The sequence below is a fragment of the Nerophis ophidion genome, linkage group LG04 (genome assembly GCF_033978795.1).
Source record: "Nerophis ophidion isolate RoL-2023_Sa linkage group LG04, RoL_Noph_v1.0, whole genome shotgun sequence".
NCBI lineage: Eukaryota > Metazoa > Chordata > Actinopteri > Syngnathiformes > Syngnathidae > Nerophis > Nerophis ophidion.
The window spans coordinates 73,479,374-73,504,287 of record NC_084614.1 but is presented as its reverse complement, the minus strand read 5'-3'; the positions used below and the strand labels follow the sequence as shown (position 1 = coordinate 73,504,287).

Sequence of the window (24,914 nt, the reverse complement as noted above, 5' to 3'; positions counted from 1 at the left end):
TATACATATATATATATACATACATACATATACACATATACATATATACATACATACATACATATATATATATATATATATATATATATATATATATATATATATATATATATATATATACATATATATATATACATATATATATATACATATATATATACATATATATATATACATATATATATATATATATATATATATATACATATATATATATATATATATATATATGTCGGAAATACTTGACTTGGTGAATTCTAGCTGTAAATATACTCTTCCCCTCTTAACCACGCCCCCAACCACGCCCCGCTCCACCTGCGACCACGCCCCCCACCTCCCGAAATCTGTAGTCTCAAGGTTGGCAAGTATGCTAGCGCATGTAGCGTCAAAATGACATGATGTAATATTGGACCACATATTAGGTCTCCAAGAATATGGGATCCATTATTTAAATTAGTTTTAACTATGAAATAATATGACTTATTTTATCTTTGTAGAAAATCCATCCATCCATTTCCTACCGCTTGTCCCTTTCGGGGTCGCTGGAGCCTACCACTGCTGCATTTTGTGGAAAATATTAGACACAATGTATTGATGCTTATGAGATGTGATGCAAGTGTAAGCCATTGTGACACTATTCATTTTTAAAAATGTTTTATGGTATTTTTTTTTTAAATTAATGGCTGTGATGATAATGTCAAAGAGGGATTTCTAATTCTTATTAATATTGATACTGTCGATATCAATTTTTGTTTTGTTTGACTACTTTCGGATTGTTTTGTGTGTCTTCTCACTTGCTCTGTTGATTGCTACTCAGAATGTTGCTAGGCCCGGTTTGGTTCCGGAATTGTGTTATGGTTTTGTGTATTTTGTTGGACTGATTAATAAAAAAATAAAAATAAAAAAAGTCTTCACAATAACGCTGTGACGTGTGACAATATCGAACAAAAACTTGGCGAGTATCCTTTCTCTCTGGCAGGGTCTGAAAATAAACTGTATTTCCGAGAATCCTCTGCGCGGCGCAGGACCGGCGAGGTGGAACGACGTGAACAGGAAGTGAAGAGTGTTCGTAGTCGGTGAGAGGAATCATTTTTGTGCGGACATTTCCTGAAAGTTTCATCAAGATCCATCCATAACTGTATAAAGTCACGTTGCGGACTAACAAACCCTGGCAAAGACTTACACAACCATTTTTGGCAGGGGTAAGAAAGTCTGCATTCTGCAGAGCAAAGCGTGCCGCTTTCGTCTCGAGCGTTTCCAAGGCGACACAGAGCCGCCCAGAAAATATATCTGAAGCCAGCAGAGGAAAGGTTGCCTCATAAGTTTGTGAGGTATTTACATGATTAAAAAGTTACATTGTTTAAATTTTCTAAAAATAAAAACTAACATTTCCAGGCAGATTTCTAAAATGTCCACTGTAGAGGACACGGTTTGTCAGAAACTAAAAGTTGAAAAACATTTCAGGGGAAATGATCACTGAATGTTTACATTGTCACTTCAAAGACATCAACTAAAAGTAAAATATATTAAAATTTTTGCTTGAAACTACAGATTACTGGCCTGTTCCCAAGATGCGGAAGACCGAAGAGGCAACGCGCAAATAAATAACTATTTAATGTCAAACAAAAGAAGAGTACCGTTTAGAAGGGCACTGAAGCGTAGGAGAGGCTATGCAAAAAAACAAAACTAAAATGACAGTTGGCAAAACAATAAAACAGAACACAAAACTCACGGCAGGAGGAAGGAGCATCCACACAAACGACGATACATCTTACACAAAGAATGGTGGCTCATACTCCACTTAAATGGAACTGATTGCTAACAGAAAGCAGGTGCGTGTACCTGTGAAGCCGTCACGAAAACACACCAACACAACGGGAAGTGGCACCAAAAGAAGAGCGCAGGACAGGAAGAAACGCCAAACAATAAAACGCAACCCGGTTCTTAGCACTTAAAAAAAAAAATCACGTTTGTAGTGAAGTGAATTAATGAACTCGTGTTATGTTTTGCTTATGGTGAAGGTTCTTATTCACCTTGGAGAATTAAGTAAACAGTCATATTCCAGTTTGAGCACATAATAAGATCGGGCATTCGCAGGTGGATTGGATCAATTCTCGTAGGAAAAGAGGCTCTAATTGGGACTTCGGAATGCAAAAGTGATAGCCCTGTCCTTGAGAAGAGACTACATGTCTAGCTAGTCTAAGAACTCCGGCTAATTAGTGATTCCCAGAGCCCAAAATAAGTCTGCGGGCTATAGAGCGTTTTCTATTTGGGCTCCAGTACTCTGGAATGCCCTCCCGGTAACAGTTCAAGATGCTACCTCAGTAGAAGCATTTAAGTCCCATCTTAAAACTCATTTGTATACTCTAGCCTTTAAATAGACCCCCTTTTTTAGACCAGTTGATCTGTCGTTTCTTTTCTTTTTCTGGAGGGGGGGGAAATTGTCCAGTGGCCATGGATGAAGTGCTGGCTGTCCACTGGACCACTCACCTGTGCATCGGTTGGGGACATCTCTGCGGTGCTGATCCGTCTCCGCTTGGGATGGTTTCCTGCTGGCTCCACTATGGACGGGACTCTCGCTACTATATTGGATCTATTATGGACTGGACTCTCACTGTTATGTTGGATCCACTATGGACTGGACTTTCACAATATCATGTTTGACCCGCTCGACATCCATTGCTTTCGGTCTCCCCTCGAGGTGCGGGGGTTGCCCACATATGCGTTCCTCTCCAAGGTTTCTCATAGTCACTGTCACAGACGTCCCACTGGGGTGAGTTTTTCCTTGCCCTTTGAGACACTTGTGATTTAGGGCTATACAAATAAACATTGATTGATTGTCATTGATTGATAGCTAAACACCAACATTTAAGTTTTGATTTAAAGCAGTGGTTTTCCGGCCATTTACACACGAACATCTCCTTTTATGGTCAGTATGTGCTTTCCTGACTTAGCACATACATACAGAGACAGATGGAATACAAAAACTGATGGTTTGGCTTCTCCAAGTTAGGAGTGCCTCATTTTCTTGACCTGACCTCCTCCAGTAGCTGCAGTCCTGTATAAGGACACTCGCTTGTAAAAAAAAACAACAACTTTTGGTTCAGTAATAAAGCGTGGGTATGTCTTTCATAACGATTGTGAACGATTCCAAAAAAGGTGCAGTTCCCCTTGAATGTATCATAATAAAGCCCAGAATGACCATTTTTGTGGTCCCTTTTATTTTGAAAATTATTTAAATAAAGGTGGCTGAGCAAACAACGTGTATCAACATTGCCGCTGAAATAAAGCTGACAGTCGTGGGCTAAAGACAGAAAAGTGAAAATAATTAAAAAAAATAATATATATATATATATCTATATATATATTTTTTTAATTTATTTATTTTTTAATTTTTTATTGACACAGTAGTTTGTGACAGTAAACCTCTTTTTCCGGTTTACATTCTGCTTTATCGTCGCCACGTGCGAGAGAGCGCCTAAGTGGCCGCGATCAATTGGTATCTGCGGGCCGCCGCTACGTTTTGAAAGGAGCACATCGGAGTTTTATTGCGGGCTGTCAAGAGGGGGGCGGAGCTAATCACCTGCTTACCGCCGACCACCGCCGAGCAGCCTCTCCCGTGCAGCCATTAAAGGCAATTTTGCAAATCCTCAAGTCTCCTCGCCGGGGATTTTGCGCTTCTCTCCTTATTTTCTTTGGCCCTTGAGCTCCAGACGGCAAACAGCTGTTTCAGGGTGCATCAACATTGTCGTTTATCAAAAAACAGACTCGTTATTAGGGGTGTCAAAAAAAATAAATTTTCATATTAATCGGGATTCTTATTTGTAACGATTCTTAATCGATAAAAAAAACTATTATTATTATTATTATTATTTTGGCCACTCAGAATAATCATATTGTTGATGTAGATCGTAGGTGTCAAAGTCAAGGCCCCTGGGCCCACGAATTAATTATTCGGGATGATATTTGATTGGTTTTAGAACCGGCCCGCAGGCCACAGTCGCCTGCTGCTGTTTTGCACGCACCAATACTCCATCAGTGTTGGTGTTTGGAATTTTTGAAATGAGCAGGTTGGTTTGTGTTGACTTTTGTGTTAATATAATTTTTTTTTTTTTTGCACCATGACTAGGGAAGGTTGTTTGGACGTTGCCAATGTAAGTAAATGCTGTATTATCATTCTGAAGTAGTTTCAAGGATTATTGATCTGATTTACTCACATTGTCCACAAGATGGCAGCTATTTAGTTGCATCTTTTTTTTTGCACCATGACTAGGGAAGGTTGTTTGGATGGTGTCATATAAGTTAAATAAATGGGTTGTACTTGTATAGCGCTTTTCTACCTTCAAGGTACTCAAAGCGCTTTGACACTACTTCCACATTTACCCATTCACACACACTGATGGAGGGAGCTGCCATGCAAGGCGCTAACCAGCACCCATCAGGAGCAAGGGTGAAGTGTCTTGCTCAGGAAACAACGGACGTGACGAGGTTGGTACTAGGTGGGGATTGAACCAGGGACCCTCGGGTTGTGCACGGCCACTCTGCTACTGCGCCACGCCGTCCCACGTTATGGCTGTATTATTATTTTAAATTAGTTTCAAGGATTATTGAGCTGATTTATTCGCATTGTCCACAGGATAGCAGCTATTTAGTTGCACCTTTTTTTTTTTACCATGACTAGGGAAGGTTGTTTAGATGGTGTCATATAAGTAAACACTGTATTATAATTTTGAAGTAGTTTCAAGGATTATTTATCTGATTTACTCACATTGTCCACAACATGGCAGCTATTTAGTTGCATCTTTTTTTTGTGTGCACCATGACTAGGGAAGGTTGTTTAGATGGTGTCATATAAGCTAAATAAATAAATAAATGGGTTGTAATTGTATAGCGCTTTTCTACCTTCAAGGTACTCAAAGCGCTTTGACACTACTTCCACATTCACCCATTCACACACACATTCACACACTGATGGAGGGAGCTGCCATGCAAGGCGCTAACCAGCACCCATCAGGAGCAAGGGTGAAGTGTCTTGCTCAGGACACAACGGACTTGACGAGGTTGGTACTAGGTGGGGATTGAACCAGGGACCCTCGGGTTGCGCACGGCCACTCTTTCACTGCGCCACGCCGTCCCAAGTTATGGCTGTATTATTATTTTAATTTAGTTTCAAGGATTATTGATCTGATTTATTCGCATTATCCACAAGATGGAAGCTATTTAGTTGCACCTATTTTTTTTGCACCATGACTAGGGAAGGTTGTTTAGATGGTGTCATATAAGTGAACACTGTACTATAATTTTGAAGTAGTTTCAAGGATTATTTATCTGATTTACTCACATTGTCCACAACATGGCAGCTATGTAATTGCATCTTTTTTTGTTCCATGACTAGGGAAGGTTGTTTGGATGGTTGGATATAAGTAAACACTGTATTATAATTTTGAACTAGTTTCAAGGATTATTTATCTGATTTACTCACACTGTCCGCAAGATGGCAACAAGTATATAGCATTCAAAAACCATTTGGTATTTAAAATTATTTGAAAAGCCATCTATGGTGCGATGCGAGGCAAGTGTTCAACAAATTTAGTTTTGATTGTTTTTTTATATTCCATTACAATATGCGGAAGTGATGTTCTGATGCGAAAATATCAAGCAGTTAACATGCGCCAAACATGGATAATTGTGGAGAGAGTGTTTTGCATTTTTCCCATGATGCACGGTAATGGATATAAATGGGTGTGATTTTGAAATTTTTTGATGGTGTTTTGAGGTTTGTTTGTTTTTTAATAATATGCGCAAAGTTCAGTGATCCGGTTGTGTTCTGTGTAACCATGTTTTTTGACTTTTAGGTTAGTTGCATTTTTTTTTTTGCACTATGACTAGCGAAGCTTGTTTGAATGGTGTCATATAAGTAAATTATGTATCATTATATTCAAGTATTTTCAAGGATTTTTGATCTGATTTACTCACATTATCCACAAAATTGCAACTATTAGGGCACATCTTTGTTTGCACCATGACTAGGGAAGGCTGTTTGGGTTGGGTCATACAAGTACACGCTGTATTATTGTAGTTACAAGGATTATTGATCTGATTTACTAACATTGTCCACAAGTTGGAAGCTATTTAGTTGCATCTTTTTTTTGCACCATGACTAGGGAAGGTTGTTTGGATGGTGTCATATAAGTAAATGCTATATAATTAGTTTGAAGTAGTTTTAAGGATTATTGACCTAGTAATTTACTCACATTGTCCACGATATGGCAGCTATTTGGTCACATCTTTTTTGCACCATGACTAGGGAAGGTTGTTTGGATGGGGTCATATAAGTAAATGCTGTATTAGTATTACAAAGTAGTTTCAAGGATAATTGATCTGATTTACTCACCTCGTCCACAAGACGGAAACTATTTAGTCGCATCCTTTTTTTTTTGCACCATGACTAGGGAAGGTTGTTTGGATGGTGTTATATAAGTAAATGCTGTATTATAATTTTAAATTAGTTTCAATGATAATTGATCTGATTTACTCACATTTTCCACAAATTGGCAGCTATGAAGTTGCATCTTTTTTTGCTCCATGACTAGGGAAGGTTGTTTGGATGATGGCATATGAATAAATGCTGTATTACTATTTTGAAGTATTTTCAAGGGTTTATTGATCTGATTTACTCACATTGTCCACAAGACGGCAGCAAATATATACATTCAGAAACCGTCTGGTATTTAAGATTATTTAGAAAGCACTCCATGGTGCGATGCGAGGGTTCAACAAATGTTGTTTGGATCATATTTTTTTAAATATTCCATTACAATACGTGGAAGGGGTGTTTTGATGCGAAAATAAATTATTCAAAACGTGGACTTTCCGTGTTTCTGCGGACATTTCACGCGCCCAGTACAGAGAGAATCATAAAATTGATGTGCTGTGACGACCTTCTTAAAGTTTTGTAATCAAACAGTAATATCTAGCATCAAAAATGCTCCAAACATGGATAAGTGTAGAGAAAGCGTTTTGCATTTTTCCCATCATTCACATTAATGGATTTAAATGGGTGCAATATTGAAATTTTTTTGTTGTTGTTTGGATGTTTTTTTAATAATATCTACAAAGTTCAGTGAGCATGTTGTGTTCTCTGTAACCATGTGTGTTGACTCTTATGTTAGTTGCATTATTTTTTGCACCATGACTAGGGAAGGGTGTTCGGATTGGGTCATAAAAGTAAATGCTGTATTATTCTTCCGAACAAGTTTAAAGGATTATTGATCTGATTTACTCACATCGTCCACAAGATGGAAGCTATTTAGTTGCATCTTTTTTTCGCACCATGACTAGAGAAGGTTGTTTGGATTGTGTCATATAAGTAAATGCTGTATTATAATTTTAAATTAGTTTCAATGATAATTGATCTGATTTACTCACATTATCCACAACATGACACCTATGTAGTTGCATTTTTTTTTGCACCATGACTAGGGTAGGTGGTTTGGATGGTGGCATATAAGTAAATGCTGTATTATTATTTTGAAGTACTTTCAATGATTACTGATCTGATTTACTCACATTGTCCACAAGACGGCAGCAAATATATACGTTCAGAAACCGCCTGGTATTTAAGATTATTTAGAAAGCATGCCATGGTGCGATGCGAGTGTTCAACAAATGTTGTTTGGATCATATTTTTTTAAATATTCCATTACAATACGTGGAAGGGGTGTTTTGATGCGAAAATAAATTATTCAAAACGTGGACTTTCCGTGTTTCTGCGGACATTTCACGCGCCCAGTACAGAGAGAATCATAAAATTGATGTGCTGTGACGACCTTCTTAAAGTTTTGTAATCAAACAGTAATATCTAGCATCAAAAATGCTCCAAACATGGATAAGTGTAGAGAAAGCGTTTTGCATTTTTCCCATCATTCACATTAATGGATTTAAATGTGTGTAATATTGAATTTTTTTTATGTTGTTTGGATGTTTTTTTTAATAATATCTACAAAGTTCAGTGAGCAAGTTGTGCTCTCTGTAACCATGCGCGTTGACTCTTATGTTAGTTGCATTATTTTTTGCACCATGACTAGGGAAAGGTGTTCGGATTGGGTCATAAAAGTAAATGCTGTATTATTGTTCCGAACAAGTTTAAAGGATTATTGATCTGATTTACTCACATCGTCCACAAGATGGAAGCTATTTAGTTGCATCTTTTTTTCGCACCATGACTAGAGAAGGTTGTTTGGATTGTGTCATATAAGTAAATGCTGTACTATATTTTTAAATTAGTTTCAATGATAATTGATCTGATTTACTCACATTATCCACAACATGGCACCTATGTAGTTGCAACTTTTTCTGCATCATGACTAGGGTAAGTTGTTTGGATGGTGGCATATAAGTAAATGCTGTATCATTATTTGGAAGTACTTCCAAGGATTACTGATCTGATTTACTCACATTGTCCACAAGATGGCAGCAAATATATACATTTAGAAACCGTCTGGTATTTAGGATTATTTAGTGCAATGCGAGGGTTCAACAACTTTTGTTTGGACCATATGTTTTTTAATATTCCATTACAATACGCGGAAGTGATGTTTTGATGCGAAAATAAATCTTTCAAAATGCGGACTTTCCGCTTTTCTATGGACATTCCACGCGCCCGTACATAGAGAACCTCTTGCAAAATAAAGATGTTCGCTGCGTGAACCACTTTACCCTCATAAACTTGATGTGTTGTTATGATCTGTTAACTGCAATGTCTTACACAAAAAAAAAAAAAATCTGAAAAAGGGAGAGGCCAGCGAGTTTGGCGTGTCAAGCTGATCAGCGCTAACAAGAGCGCCCTGACACCCTAATTGAGCGGGATAAGAATAAACAGAACAGGTCATTAAATGTTTAGGGGATATGAGCTGGCTTCTATTACGAGACGACAAGCCGGAACAGAAACTTGTTTGGAGGATTGCATTAACCTCATTTTGTGTTAATCCCGCCGCCGACATGAGGGTCAAATTTAATGCAAGGGAAAGCTACACGAGAGCATATTAATTAACAACTTAACTGCTGCCTTGCCTGCACATCGTGTACGTGTGTGTGCTTTCTTTCACCCCCAGCTCCACTACTTTTAAGGCCACCTCATGTCCTACTTCCATCGCGGCGCAAACACGGACTCATAATTGGAAGACTGAATTCAAAAGCAGCTGATTGAAGTTTATTTATTTTCCCAGGCTTGAGACTCAAATTGCCTTTTTTTTGTCTTTCCTGTCGTGTATTTAAAACCCAGATGAGAGTCGGCTGCCATGATGAGGGACAAAAAAAAAAAAAAAAAAGACAAAACAATGGTTTGTGGCGCTACTTACGCCTCATGTCTCTGAAGTAGATGGTCTGTCTGTTGGGGTTGAGCAGCTGGATGACCGAGTCGTCGTTGTCCTTCACCCGGCAGCTGATGATGGCCATCTCGCCCTCCACCACCGACACGTTGTCCGTCACCAGGTTCTGGCTCACCACTGCGCACGAGACAAAAAACATAACAGGATAGGTTCAGTCCTGGCGGCGTTCAAGGACGTCGAAGTGCGGCTCAATTGGTTAAAAAACTTAAATCCATGTGTACAGACCACATCTCGCAGGCTGTACTTAAAAATACTGTATTGTCTGGTTGCCAATGAAAGTTAAACTTTGATGCATTGTGTCAATGCATTTGAATTGACACAATCCAATCAACCTTCCCTAGTCATCGTACAAAATTTTTATTTAAATAAACCAGCAAAAAAATTCAACAAACATGGTCACACATAACACAACCTGCTCATTAAAGTTTGTAGATATTATTAAAAAAAAAACGCCCAATCAACATAGAAAAAAAATGGCAAGGCATGATGGGAAGAAGACAAAAAAAACTATTCCCCATGTTTGGCACATTTTAGCTGCTTGATATTTGTGACTGATAAAAAAAACTTTAAGAAGGTTGTCACGGAAATAAACAAGGCAGGAGTTGAACTTTCACATACTCTTGATAACCAATTCTAATTATTATTACTTAATATAATTGGTTATTAAAGAGTATATTGCCATTATTTAGTCATATATATATATATATATATATATATATATATATATATATATATATGTGTGTGTGTGTGTGTGTATTTTTGGTGTTTTTGATAAAAAATAAAAAAAATACATAAATGAATAAATAAACAAATAAAAACCCTTTCCCCCCACATGCAGGATCATAGTTGATTACTTATTATAAAGTATGAGTGATCTAAGCTCTTTCTCTCTCCCTCCCTCGCCCTATGTATGTATTCACATATGTCTGTATATGTATATACACAAATATTTGTACAAATTGTACATATAAACACATACACACATATATATATATATATACATACACAGTACTTATACATTACTTACACGTTTTGATATTTTTTTATACTTTTTGATACTTTATATTCTGTGGATATATATATATACATATATAGATAGATGTAGGCATGTATAAATATATATACATATACACACACACTTATACTGTAAATACACACATATTTATATACACATAGATACACACACACGCATATATACAGACACACATATCATCACACGTATACATATTAACACACACGTATACTGTGCATACTCACATATATCTACATACACACAAACATATATATATATATACAGTATATATATATATATATATATATATATACATATAAGCACGCACTTATATACACACACACATATATATAGAAACACTTATATACATGCACGCACACACACAAACACACACACACGTATAAACACACATTTATACACATACACAAACACACAGAATATATACAGTGGGGCAAAAAAGTATTTAGTCAGCCAGCGATTGTGCAAGTTCTCCCACTTAAAATGATGACAGAGGTCTGTAATTTTCATCATAGGTACACTTCAACTATGAGAGACAGATTGTGAAAAAAAAATCCAGGAATTCACTTTGTAGGAATTTTAAAGAATTTATTTGTAAGTTATGGTGGAAAATAAGTATTTGGTCACTTCAAAAAAGGAAGATCTTTGGCTCTCACAGACCTGTAACTTCTTCTTTAAGAAGCTCTTCTGTCCTCCACTCGTTACCTGTATTAATGGCACTTGTTTGAACTCATTATCTGTATAAAAGACACTTGTCCACAGCCCCAAACAGTCAGACTCCAAACTCCATTATGGCCAAGACCAAAGAGCTCTCGAAGGACACCAGGAAAAGAATTGTAGACCTGCACCAGACTGGGAAGAGTGAATCTACACTAGGCAAGCAGCTTGGTGTGAAAAAATAAACTGTGGGAGCAATCATCAGAAAATGGAGGACATACAAGACCAATGATAATCTCCCTCGATCTGGGGCTCCACGCAAGATCTTATCCCATGGGATCAAAATGATAACGAGAAAGGTGAGCAAAAATCCCAGAACCACACGGGGGGACCTGGTGAATGACCTGCAGAGAGCTGGGACCAAAGTAACAAAGGTTACCATCAGTAACACACTACGCCGACAGGGAATCAAATCCTGCAGTTTAAGACGTGTCCCCCTGCTTAAGCCAGTGCATATCCAGGCCTGTCTGAAGTTTGCCAGAGGATTGTGGTCAGATGAAAACCAAAATAGAACTTTTTGGTATAAACTCAATTCGTCGTGTTTGGAGGAAGAAGAATACTGAGTTGCATCCCAAGAACACCATACCTACTGTGAAGCATGGGGGTGGAAACATCATGCTTTGGGGCTGTTTTTCTGCTAAGGGCACAGGACGATTGATCCGTGTTAAGGAAATAATGAATGGGACCATGTATCGTGAGATTTTGAGCCAAAACCTCCTTCCATCAGTGAGAGCTTTCAATGGTTGACCAAATACTTATTTTGCACCATAATTTACAAATAAATTCTTTAAAATTCCTACAATGTGAATTCCAGGATTTTCTCCCCCCATTCTGTCGTTCACAGTTGAAGTGTACCTATGATGAAAATTACAGACCTCTGTCTGTTACGCCTGTTCGGCATTGTGATGCCGAATTGTTCCTCTGAGGATGCATCAAATTACAACACAGCAAAAGGTATGAACTAATGATTTATTTATCAAAAGCTGCTAGAGAACAAAACTACTGGAACTAAGAAAAGGCAAACAAAAGAGGCTAGCATGAAAGCTAGGATAAACAAATAGTAAACAAAACTGGCACATAAGCACACAAAGGGGAAAACAAAACAATCAGCATGAGAGCTAAGAATGAATAAAATTGTGCAGCGTCAGAGCTCGCGAGAATAATACAGAAATTGCATGTAAGCAAAAGCGCAAAGCAGACGTACCGTTGTGTATGAACAAATTAAGAGTCCCAGGCAGAAGAATGAAAAGAAGAGAGGCTTATAAAGGGAAGGTGATTATTTGTAGCAGGTGTGCGGGACTGTGAGTAGCAGGTAAAGTAATGAGTGACCATGGTGACGGAACAAACAGGAAAGAAGAGGTAGAATGACGGAGTGATACAACAATGGAAACAATAAACAATAATATGAGAAGATCCGAGTACGGATCTTAACACTGTCATCATTTAAGTGGGAGAACTTGCACAATCGGTGGCTGCCTAAATACTTTTTTGCCCCACTGTGGAGATATATATATATATATATATATATATATATATATATATATATATATATGTCCTGGGTATGACGTTAAACTACATCCAGGCATGAGATGGGAGGTTGTGTGTGGGGTTAGTGAGTCCCAACTAACGTCTATAAACTGCACACAAAGAACCGTTTGCACCTTCTCTTGTGACTAGCGGGAGGTCAGCGCCATTCAGCTGAGCGGGTCCCTGGGTAAATGGGACGCGGACAACCAACAGGACGGACTAAGTTCAACAGCCCAGTAAGGCAATTAGTCTAGGAGAAGGATCCCTCATATAAAATAACCCTTCCAACCCGCACCAAGCCAGCGTGGAAGGTGTAGGCTAATAACCAGCATGAAAAGTACACCAAATGGCAGAAACATGCTGAGGCTTTCGTCCAGCAGTGGACTGACAACGGCTGATGATGATATATATATATATATATATATATATATATATATATATATATATATACTGTGTATATACACACAGTATATACAGAACTCAGCAAGCACATTTGGAACCTCAAAGACAATAACATTGAATATTCAATAACATGGCAAATTCCTGCGTCCAGCACACCTTACAACAGTGGTAATAAAAGATGCAAACCATGCTTAAAAGAGAAACTGTTTATTATACATCATCCAGACCTGTCATCCCTCAACAAGCGCAGTGGAATCATATCAACATGCCGCCACAGACGGAAACACCTCCTAGGTAACACATGAGCCAATCACCACGCCCCTACGCCTGCCTGTACCCACCCACCCTGTGCTCTATATAAACCATTGTATGTGAATGCTTCCATTAAAATCCCCTGATGATTGAGGGAACCCCTCATGAAACAGTTCTGTAGAGATTAAGTAGTCTTGTGATTTTTCCCACACCTGCATATATATGTATATATATATTATATATACATTTTTCTACCGCTTATTCCCTTTGGGGCCGCGGGGGCCGCTGGCGCCTATCTCAGCTACAATCGGGCGGAAGGCGGGGTACACCCTGGACAAGTCACCAACTCATCGCAGGGCCAACACAGATAGACAGACAACATTCACACTCACATTCACACACTCGGGCCAATCAACCTATCCCTTTGGAAATATATATATATATATATTTATATATATCCAGCCATCCATTTTTTACCGCTTATTCCCTTTGGGGTTGCGGGGGGCGCTGGTGACTATCTATATATGTATATATATATATGTGTATATTTGCACTCTGGAAAGGGGAGCAGGGGACAGGGTCTTTGCTTAAGACCAACAAGAACTGGCGCAGTGTCTGCACACTGACTCCTCTCAAGTCTAATCTCATCTACGGTCTGGTCCGTGGAGAAGCAGGCTAAGAATGCGCATGCCGTCAAGAGTCAATTAGCATGCGTCCAACGCGGCTTCTGTCGGGGAAGGAAGGGAGCAATTGCATCCTGTGATGCAGGCAGATAAGGATAGACAGCTTAACAAACGAGATTCACATCAGCGTCCCTCGGCGGGCGAAACACGGCGCTAAATAAATGAGCCCGGCTCGTCTTTAATATTCAGCAGTCATTTTTTTTTGTTTTCCCCATCGCAAATGGAGGCGGGCGGCGGGGCGGGCATCTGGTTCTGATGACACGCTAATAAACTACAAAATGCTTTTCAAGGCTGAAGGCTGTTTCCTTTGAGCACGTTGCTACGGTTTCAAGCCCACGGTGTGTGTGTGGTGGTGGTGGTGTGGGTGGGGGTAAATAAACAGGGCAGACAGGACGAAGGCGGTGTGCGGACGCAGCGGGGCTCCGCGCTCATTAACGGTCAACAACGGCACGCCGAGGCCGCTGTCAGAGGAGGCGACGCCTCGCTGCGAGACGCGGCATCAACCTGTATTTTTGGCACCGAGGTGGCAAATTGGAAGGCCAGGCGGGGTTTGTGCCGTTAGTGTAAGCATATTGGACAAGCTGTCAATGGCAGCTAAAGTGATTTAGCGGAGCCGCGGCATCCCGAGTGCATCACTTTGGCGTTTTTTTTTTTTTTTTTGCAAGTCGCTTTAGTCATCGCCTGTTAGCCCAACTGCCATTTTACTGCCTTTTACCGCCCACCTCCGCCTATTAGAGGAGTCTTTTCACACAGAGAGGAGGAAACACGCAAGGGCGGTTATTTCAACACAAAATTGTTACATCCTTTTATTGCTCCATGTTCCATGTCGAAGCTGCCAAATAGTGTCCCGTGGTATAATGCAGTGGTTCTCACATACTTGAAGGTATGCCAAGGGGTAGGTGAGATTTTCTTAAAATATTCTATGAATAGCAACAATTCAAAAATTATTTTAAATATCCATTCATCCATTTTCTACCGCTTATTCCCTGTCGGGGTCGCGGGGGGCGCTGGCGCCTATCTCAGCTACAATCGGGCGGAAGGCGGGGTACACCCTGGACAAGTCGCCACCTCATCGCAGGGCCAACACAGATAGACAGACAACATTCACACTCACATTCACACACTAGGGCCAATTTTTAGTGTTGCCAATCAACCTATCCCCAGGTGCATGTCTTTGGAAGTGGGAGGAAGCCGGAGTACCCGGAGGGAACCCACGCATTCACGGGGAGAACATGCAAACTCCACACAGAAAGATCCCGAGCCTGGATTTGAACCCAAGACTGCAGGACCTTCGTATTGTGAGGCAGACGCACTAACCCCTCTGCCACCGTGAAGCCCTCTTTTAAATATATTTATTGAATAATACTTCAACAAAATATAAATGTAAGTTCATAAACTGTTCAAAAAAATACAACAATGCAATATTCAATGGGCTTCACGGTGGGAGAGGGGTTAGTGCGTCTGCCTCACAATACGAAGGTCCTGCAGTCCTGGGTTGAAATCCAGGCTGAGGATCTTTCTGTGTGGAGTTTGCATGTTCTCCCCGTGAATGCGTGGGTTCCCTCCGGGTACTCCGGCTTCCTCCCACTTCCAAAGACATGCACCTGGGGATAGTTTGATTGGCAACACTAAAATTGGCCCTAGTGTGTGAATGTGAGTGTGAATGTTGTCTGTCTATCTGTGTTGGCCCTGCGATGAGGTGGCGACTTGTCCAGGGTGTACCCCGCCTTTAAAGAATCCATGCATTAGATATTTTAGTATTTGACTAACAGGAGTGTCTTGATCCAATATTGGATATCACCCCATAATTACCTCGACGATACATCAACAACAAAAAAAACATGATATCGGCTTGTATCGAAAACTTCCTGCAGTGCAAGGCTGGAAGGCCAATTTGACATCTAAATGTCCTCCAACAGGCACACAAAGTTGGGCTTTTCTTCTATTTTAGTCTTTTACAAAAAGTAAAGATTGTATTTTGTATCAAGCAGCTACACAACAGCTAAGCACACAATAGCACACAAGCTAAATGTCCTCCAACAAGCACACAAAGTTGGCCTTTTCTTCTATTGTAGTCTTTTACAAAAAGTAAACATTGTATTTTGTATCGAGCAGCTACACAACAGCTAAGCACACAAAAGCACACGAGCTAAATGTCCTCCAACAGAGACACAAAGTTGGTCTTTTCTTCCATTTTAGTCTGTTAAAAAAGTAAACATTGTATTTTGTAGCGAGCAGCTAAACAACAGCTAAACACACAATAGCACACAAGATAAATGTTCCCCAATAGGCACAAAAAGTTGGTATTTTCGTCTATTTTAGTCATTTACAAAAAGTAAATATTGTATTTTATAGGCTAATTGGATCGAGCAGCTACACAACAGCTAAGGACAAGCTGTTGAAGGACACGCTAAATGTCCTTCAACAGGCACACAAAGTTGGTATTTTCTTCTATTTTAGGTATTTACAAAAAGTAAACAGTGTATTTTGTATCGAGCAGCTACACAACAGCTAAGCACACGATAGCGCACAAGCCAAATGTCCTCCAACAGAGACACAAAGTTGGACTTTTCTTCTATTTTAGTTATTTACAAAAAGGAAACATTGTATTCTATATCGAGCAGCTACACAACAGCTAAGCACACGGTTGCACACAAGCCAAATGTCCGCCAATAGGCACAAAAAGTTTGAATTTTCTTTTATTGTAGTCATTTACAAAAATTAGACATTGTATTTTATAGGCTAATTGGATCGAGCAGCTACCCAACAGCTAAGCACACAATAGCACACAAGCTAAATGTCCTCCAACAGGCACACAGAGTTGGTATTTTCATCTATTTTAGTTACTTACAAAAAGTAAACATTGTATTTTGTATCGAGCAGCTACACAACAGCTAAGCACACAATAGCACACAAGCCAAATGTCCTCCAATAGGCACACAAAGTTGGTATTTTCTTTTATTGTAGTCATTTACAAAAATTATACATTGTATTTTATAGGCTAATTGGATCGGCCAGCTACCTGACAGCTAAGCACACAATAGCACACAAGCTAAATGTCCTCCAACAGGCACACAGAGTTGGTCTTTTCTTCTATTTTAGTTATTTACAAAAAGTAATCATTGTATTTTATAGGCTAATTGGATCGAGCAGCTACACAATGGCTAAGCACACGATAGCGCACAAGCCAAATGTCTTCCAATAGGCACACAAAGTTGTCATTTTCTTTTATTGTAGTCATTTACAAAAGTAAACATTGTATTTTAGACGCTAATTGGAACGAGCAGCTACACAACAGCTAAGCACACGATAGCGCACAAGCCAAATGTCCTCCAATAGGCACACAAAGTTGGTATTTTCTTTTATTGTAGTCATTTACAAAAAGTAAACATTGTATTTTATACAGAGCAGCTACACAACAGCTAAGCACACAATAGCACACAAGCTAAATGTCCTCCAACAGGGACACAACGTTGGTATTTTCTTCTATTTTAGTTATTTACAAAAGTAAACATTGTATTTTATACGGAGCAGCTACACAACAGCTAAGCACACGATAGCGCACAAGCCAAATGTCCTCCAATAGGCACACAAAGTTGGGATTTTCTTTTATTGTAGTCATTTACAAAAAGTAAACATTGTATTTTAGAGGCTAATTGGATCGAGCAGCTACACAACAGCTAAGCACACGATAGCACACAAGCTAAATGTCCTCCAATAGGCACACAAAGTTGGTATTTTATTTTATTGTAGTCATTTACAAAAAGTAAACATTGTATTTTATATAGAGCAGCTACACAACAGCTAAGCACACAATAGCACACAAGCTAAATGTCCTCCAACTAGCACACAAAGTTAGTCTTTTCTTCTATTTTAGTCTTTTACATAAAGTACATATTGTATTTTGTATCGAGCAGCTACACAACAGCTAAGCACACAATAGCATACACGCTATATGTCCTCCAACGGGCACACAAAGTTGGTGTTTTCTTCTATTTTAGTCTTTTACAAAAAGTAAACATTGCAATTAGTATCGAGCAGCTAAACAACAGCTAAACAAACAATAGCACACAAGCTAAATGTCCCCCAATAGGCACAAAAAGTTAGTATTTTCGTCCATTTTAGTCATTTACAAAAAGTAAACATTGCATTTTATAGGCTAACTGGATCGAGCAGCTACCCAACAGCTAAGCAAACAATAGCACACAAGCTAAATGTCCTCCAACAGGCACACAGAGTTGGTATTTTCTTCTATTTTAGTTATTTACAAAAAGTAAACATTGTATTTTATAGGCTAATTGGATCGAGCAGCTACACAATAGCTAAGCACACGATAGCACACAAGCCAAATGTCTTCCAATAGGCACACAAAGTTGTTATTTTCTTTTATTGTAGTCATTTACAAAAGTAAACATTGTATTTTAGACGCTAATTGGATCGAGCAGCTACACAACAGCTAAGCACACAATAGCACACAAGCTAAATGTCCTCCAACAGGCACACAGAGTTGGTATTTTCTTCTATTTTAGTTATTTACAAAAAGTAAACATTGTATTTTACAGGCTAATTGGATCGAGCAGCTACACAACAGCTAAGCACACGATAGCGCACAAGCCCAATGTCCTCCAATAGGCACACAAAGTTGGTATTTTCTTTTATTGTAGTCATTTACAAAAAGTAAACATTGTATTTTATATAGAGCAGCTACACAACAGCTAAGCACACAATAGCACACAAGCTAAATGTCCTCCAACATGGACACAAAGTTGGTATTTTCTTCTATTTTAGTTATTTACAAAAAGTAAACTCCTCTCTGAGCTGCAACCTTATCGTGGTAGAGGAGTTTGCGTGTCCCAATGATCCTAGGAGCTATGTTGTCCGGGGGCATAAAGCCCCCTGGTAGGGTCTCCCAAGGCAAACAGGTTCTAGGTGAGGGATCAGACAAAGAGCAGCTCGAAGACCTTTATGAAGAAGAAACATCATGGACCCAGATTTCCCTCGCCCGGACGCGGGTCACCGGGGCCCCCCTCTGGAGCCAGGCCCGGAGGTGGGGCACGATGGCGAGCGCCTGGTGGCCGGGCCTGTTCCCATGGGGCCCGGCCGGGCACAGCCCGAAGAGGCAACATGGGTCCCCCCTCCAATGGGCTCACCACCCATAGCAGGGGCCATAGAGGTCGGGTGCATTGTGAGCTGGGCGACAGCCGAAGGCAGGGCACTTGGCGGTCCGATCCTCGGCTACAGAAGCTAGCTCTTGGGACGTGGAACGTCACGTCACTGGGGGGGAAAGAGCCTGAGCTAGTGCGCGAAGTCGAGAAATTCCGGCTGGATATAGTCGGACTCACCTCGACGCACAGCAAGGGCTCTGGAACCACTTCTCTCGAGAGGGATTGGACCCTCTTCCACTCTGGCGTTGCCGGCAGTGAGAGGCGACGGGCTGGGGTGGCAATTCTTGTTTCCCCCCGGCTCAAAGCCTGTACGTTGGAGTTCAACCCGGTGGACGAAAGGGTAGCCTCCCTCCGCCTTCGGGTGGGGGGACGGGTCCTGACTGTTGTTTGTGCTTATGCACCAAACAGCAGTTCAGAGTACCCACCCTTTTTGGGAACGCTCGAGGGAGTACTGGAAAGTGCTCCCCCGGGTGATTCCCTTGTCCTACTGGGAGACTTCAACGCTCACGTTGGCAACGACAGTGACACCTGGAGAGGCGTGATTGGGAAGAATGGCCGCCCGGATCTGAACCCGAGTGGTGTTTTGTTATTGGACTTTTGTGCTCGTCACAGTTTGTCCATAACAAACACCATGTTCAAACATAAGGGTGTCCATATGTGCACTTGGCACCAGGACACCCTAGGCCGCAGTTCCATGATCGACTTTGTAGTTGTGTCATCGGATTTGCGGCCTCATGTTATGGACACTTGGGTGAAGAGAGGGGCGGAGCTTTCTACCGATCACCACCTGGTGGTGAGTTGGCTACGATGGTGGGGGAGGATGCCGGACAGACCTGGGAGGCCCAAACGCATTGTGAGGGTCTGCTGGGAACGTCTGGCAGAGTCTCCTGTCAGACAAAGTTTCAATTCCCACCTCCGGAAGAACTTTGAACATGTCACGAGGGAGGTGCTGGACATTGAGTCCGAGTGGACCATGTTCCGCACCTCTATTGTCGAGGCGGCAGATCGGAGCTGTGGCCGCAAGGTAGTTGGTGCCTGTCGGGGCGGCAATCCTAAAACCCCTTGGTGGACACCAGCGGTGAGGGATGCCGTCAAGCTGAAGAAGGAGTCCTATCGGGTCCTTTTGGCTCATAGGACTCCGGAGGCAGTGGACAGGTACCGACAGGCCAAGCGGTGTGCAGCTTCAGCGGTCGCGGAGGCAAAAACTCGGACATGGGAAGAGTTCGGGGAAGCCATGGAAAACGACTTCCGGACGGCTTCGAAGCGATTCTGGACCACCGTCCGCCGCCTCAGGAAGGGGAAGCAGTGCACTATCAACACCGTGTATGGTGCGGATGGTGTTCTGCTGACCTCGACTGCGGATGTTGTGGATAGGTGGAAGGAATACTTCGAAGACCTCCTCAATCCCACCAACACGTCTTCCTATGAGGAAGCAGTGCCTGGGGAATCTGTGGTGGTCTCTCCTATTTCTGGGGCTGAGGTCGCTGAGGTAGTTAAAAAGCTCCTCGGTGGCAAGGCCCCAGGGGTGGACGAGATCCGCCCGGAGTTCCTTAAGGCTCTGGATGCTGTGGGGCTGTCTTGGTTGACAAGACTTTGCAGCATCGCGTGGACATCGGGGGCGGTACCTCTGGATTGGCAGACCGGGGTGGTGGTTCCTCTCTTTAAGAAGGGGGACCGGAGGGTGTGTTCCAACTATCGTGGGATCACACTCCTCAGCCTTCCCGGTAAGGTTTATTCAGGTGTACTGGAGAGGAGGCTACGTCGGATAGTCGAACCTCGGATTCAGGAGGAACAGTGTGGTTTTCGTCCTGGTCGTGGAACTGTGGACCAGCTCTATACTCTCGGCAGGGTTCTTGAGGGTGCATGGGAGTTTGCCCAACCAGTCTACATGTGCTTTGTGGACTTGGAGAAGGCATTCGACCGTGTCCCTCGGGAAGTCCTGTGGGGAGTGCTCAGAGAGTATGGGGTATCGGACTGTCTTATTGTGGCGGTCCGTTCCCTGTACGATCAGTGCCAGAGCTTGGTCCGCATTGCCGGCAGTAAGTCGAACACATTTCCAGTGAGGGTTGGACTCCGCCAAGGCTGTCCTTTGTCACCGATTCTGTTCATAACTTTTATGGACAGAATTTCTAGGCGCAGTCAAGGCGTTGAGGGGTTCCGGTTTGGTAACCGCAGGATTAGGTCTCTGCTTTTTGCAGATGATGTGGTCCTGATGGCTTCATCTGACCGGGATCTTCAGCTCTCGCTGGATCGTTTCGCAGCCGAGTGTGAAGCGACCGGAATGAGAATCAGCACCTCCAAGTCCGAGTCCATGGTTCTCGCCCGGAAAAGGGTGGAGTGCCATCTCCGGGTTGGGGAGGAGACCCTGCCCCAAGTGGAGGAGTTCAAGTACCTAGGAGTCTTGTTCACGAGTGAGGGAAGAGTGGATCGTGAGATCGACAGGTGGATCGGTGCGGCGTCTTCAGTAATGCGGACGTTGTACCGGTCCGTTGTGGTGAAGAAGGAGCTGAGCCGGAAGGTAAAGCTCTCAATTTACCGGTCGATCTACGTTCCCATCCTCACCTATGGTCATGAGCTTTGGGTCATGACCGAAAGGATAAGATCACGGGTACAAGCGGCCGAAATGAGTTTCCTCCGCCGTGTGGCGGGGCTCTCCCTTAGAGATAGGGTGAGAAGCTCTGCCATCCGGGAGGAACTCAAAGTAAAGCCGCTGCTCCTTCACATCGAGAGGAGCCAGATGAGGTGGTTCGGGCATCTGGTCAGGATGCCACCCGAACGCCTCCCTAGGGAGGTGTTTAGGGCACGTCCAACCGGTAGGAGGCCACGGGGAAGACCCAGGACACGTTGGGAAGACTATGTCTCCCGGCTGGCCTGGGAACGCCTCGGGATCCCCCGGGAAGAGCTAGACGAAGTGGCTGGGGAGAGGGAAGTCTGGGTTTCCCTGCTTAGGCTGTTGCCCCCGCGACCCGACCTCGGATAAGCGGAAAATGATGGATGGATGGATGGACAAAAAGTAAACATTGTACCCCGCCTTCCGCCCGATTGTAGCTGAGATAGGCGCCAGCGCCCCCCGCGACCCCGAAAGGGAATAAGCGGTAGAAAATGGATGGATGGATGTATTTTATACAGAGCAGCTACACAACAGCTAAGCACACAATAGCACGCAAGCTAAATGTCCTCCAACAGGCACTCAAAGAAGGTATTTTCCTCTATTGTAGTAATTTACAAAAAAGTAAACATTGTATTTTATAGGCTCATTGGATCGAGCAGCTACGCGACAGCTAAGCACACGATGGCACACAAGCTAAATCTCCCCCAATAGGCACACAAAGTTAGTCTTTTCCTCTATTTTAGTCTTTTACAAAAAGTAAACATTGTATCTTATAGGCTAGTTGGATCGAGCAGCTACACAACAACTAAGCACACAATAGCACACAAGCTAAGTCTCCCCCAAAAGGCTCACAAAGTTGCTCTCCTAAGTACCCAAATGTTTACTGAGCGTTGTTAAAAGGAAAGGCCATGTAACACAGTGGTAAAAATGCTCCTGTGTCAACTTTTTCGCAATGTGTTGCTGCCATTAAATTCCAAGTTAATGATTATTTGCAAAAAATAAATAAATAAAAAATCCCAGTTTGAACATTAAAGGCCTACTGAAATGGGATTTTCTTATTCAAACGGGGATAGCAGGTCCATTCTATGTGTCAGACTTGATCATTTCGCGATATTGCCATATTTTTGCTGAAAGGATTTAGTAGAGATCATCCACGATAAAGTTCGCAACTTTTGGTGCTGATAAAAAAGCCTCGCCTTTACCGGAAGTTGCAGACGATGACGTCGCCCGTTGAGGGCTCCTCACATCCTCACATTGTTTTTAATGGAAGCCTCCAGCATCAATAGCTATTCGGACCGAGAAAACGACAATTTCCCCATTAATTTGAGCGTGGATGAAAGATTTGTGGATGATGATATTGATGGCAAAGGACTGCAAAAAAAAAAGTGATTGCAATGGGACGGATTCAGATGTTTTTAGACACATTTACTAGGATAATTCTGGGAAATCCCTTATCTTTCTATTGTGTTGCTAGTGTTTTAGTGAGTTTAAGTAGTACCTGATAGTCGGAAGGGTGTGTACACGGGTATCTTGAGGCGAGTCTCTGAGGGAAGTCGACGGCAGCTTTATGGACTGCGCAAGCTCAGCTGATCTCCGGTAAGAGGCGACTTTCTACCACAATTTTCTCACCGAAACCTGCCGGTTGACAAGTGGTCGGGATCCATGTCCGCTTGACCGCTCTGATCCATAGTAATGCTTCACCTCGGGGAATTTTAAACAAGGAATCACCGTGTGTTTGTGTGGGTAAAGGCTAAAGCTTCCCACCTCCATCTTTCTACTTTGACTTCTCCATTATTACTTGAACAAATTGAAAAAGATTCAGCAACACAGATGTCCAGAATACTATTTAAATGCGCGATGAAAAGAGACGACTTTTAGCCGCAAATGTCCTCTGATGTCCGTGCATCACGCGCACGCGTCATCAGTCCGTGACTTTTCAAGAAGAAACTCCGCGGGAAATTTAGAATTGTAATTTAGTAAACTAAAAAGGCCGTATTGGCATGTGTTGCCATGTTAATATTTCATCATTGATAAATAAACTATCAGACTGTGTGGTGGGTAGTAGTGGCTTTCAGTAGGCCTTTAAATATCTCGTATTTGCAGTTTATTCAATTGAATACAGTTGAGATCAAAATTATTCAACCCCCACACAATTTGGGTGTTTTAGCAAGTTGGACATTTATTCCGTATTTTGTTTATAGTCATATCAAATAAAGATGTGTCAAATAGACAAATGCAACTTCAATTGTAACACTGTATTTTACAAAATACCAAAAAAAGGACATTTTTCTTAATATCTCATTGACAAAATGATTCAACCCCCTAGTTCCATGCATCTTTAGTACTTAGTAGAACACCCTTTGGCAGTAATGACATCCTTCAAAGGTGATACATAAGCGGACACAAGCTTCTTGCAACCATCTACAGGTATTTTAGCCCATTCCTCTTGGGCAAAGGCCTCCAGTTCATTCATATTCTTGGGCTTTGTGCCTCCTTCAAGTCCCACCACAGCTTTTCTAGAGGATTTAGGTCTGGCGACTGTGGAGGCCACTCCAGAGTCTTCCAGCCCTTCTTCTGCAACCACTCTGATGTTGATTTGGAGGTATGCTTGGGATCCTTGTCCTGTTGGAAGGTCCAACGTCTCCCAAGCCTCAGCTTCGTCACTGACTTCATGACATTTGCAGCTAATATATCCTGCTAGGAAATATAATTCATAATGCCTTGAACGCGCTGGAGATTCCCGGTACCTGAGGCAGAGAAACAGCCCCAGAGCATGATTGACCCCCCCACCATGCTTAACAGTAGGCAAGGTGTTCTTCTCTTTGCAAGCTTCATTTTTTCTCCTCCAGACATAACGTTGATTCATAGGCCTAAAGAGTTCACTCCATAGAACAGATTCCCACAACCTTTGGGGTTTGTCCAGATGATTTTTGGCATACTGGAATCTATTTTTTCTTGTGCCTGGTAGTCAGAAGTGGGGTGCGCCTGGGAGTTCTGGCATGGAGGCCTTCATCTCGTAGTGCGCGCCTTATTGTCTGGGACGAAACCTGCGTTCCCCCCTCTGCAATGTCCTGTTGTAGTTCCTCAGCTGTTACCCGGGGGTTTTTCACCACTGTACGCTTCAAATACCGGACAGCA

The 24,914-nt window shown here is 41.9% G+C and overlaps 1 protein-coding gene across 5 annotated transcripts in view; it reads right to left on the bottom strand.

The window, feature by feature from the left end:
• The window catches only part of cadm1a (cell adhesion molecule 1a), a 968,224-nt gene that overhangs the window by 209,549 nt on the left and 733,761 nt on the right, over positions 1-24,914 (bottom strand). For all 5 annotated transcript variants that reach the window (XM_061898993.1, XM_061898992.1, XM_061898988.1 and 2 more), the window contains exon 3: positions 9,360-9,506. In XM_061898993.1, coding sequence (XP_061754977.1) covers positions 9,360-9,506 — 147 coding nt within the window. The remainder of the gene's footprint in view (positions 1-9,359; positions 9,507-24,914) is intronic.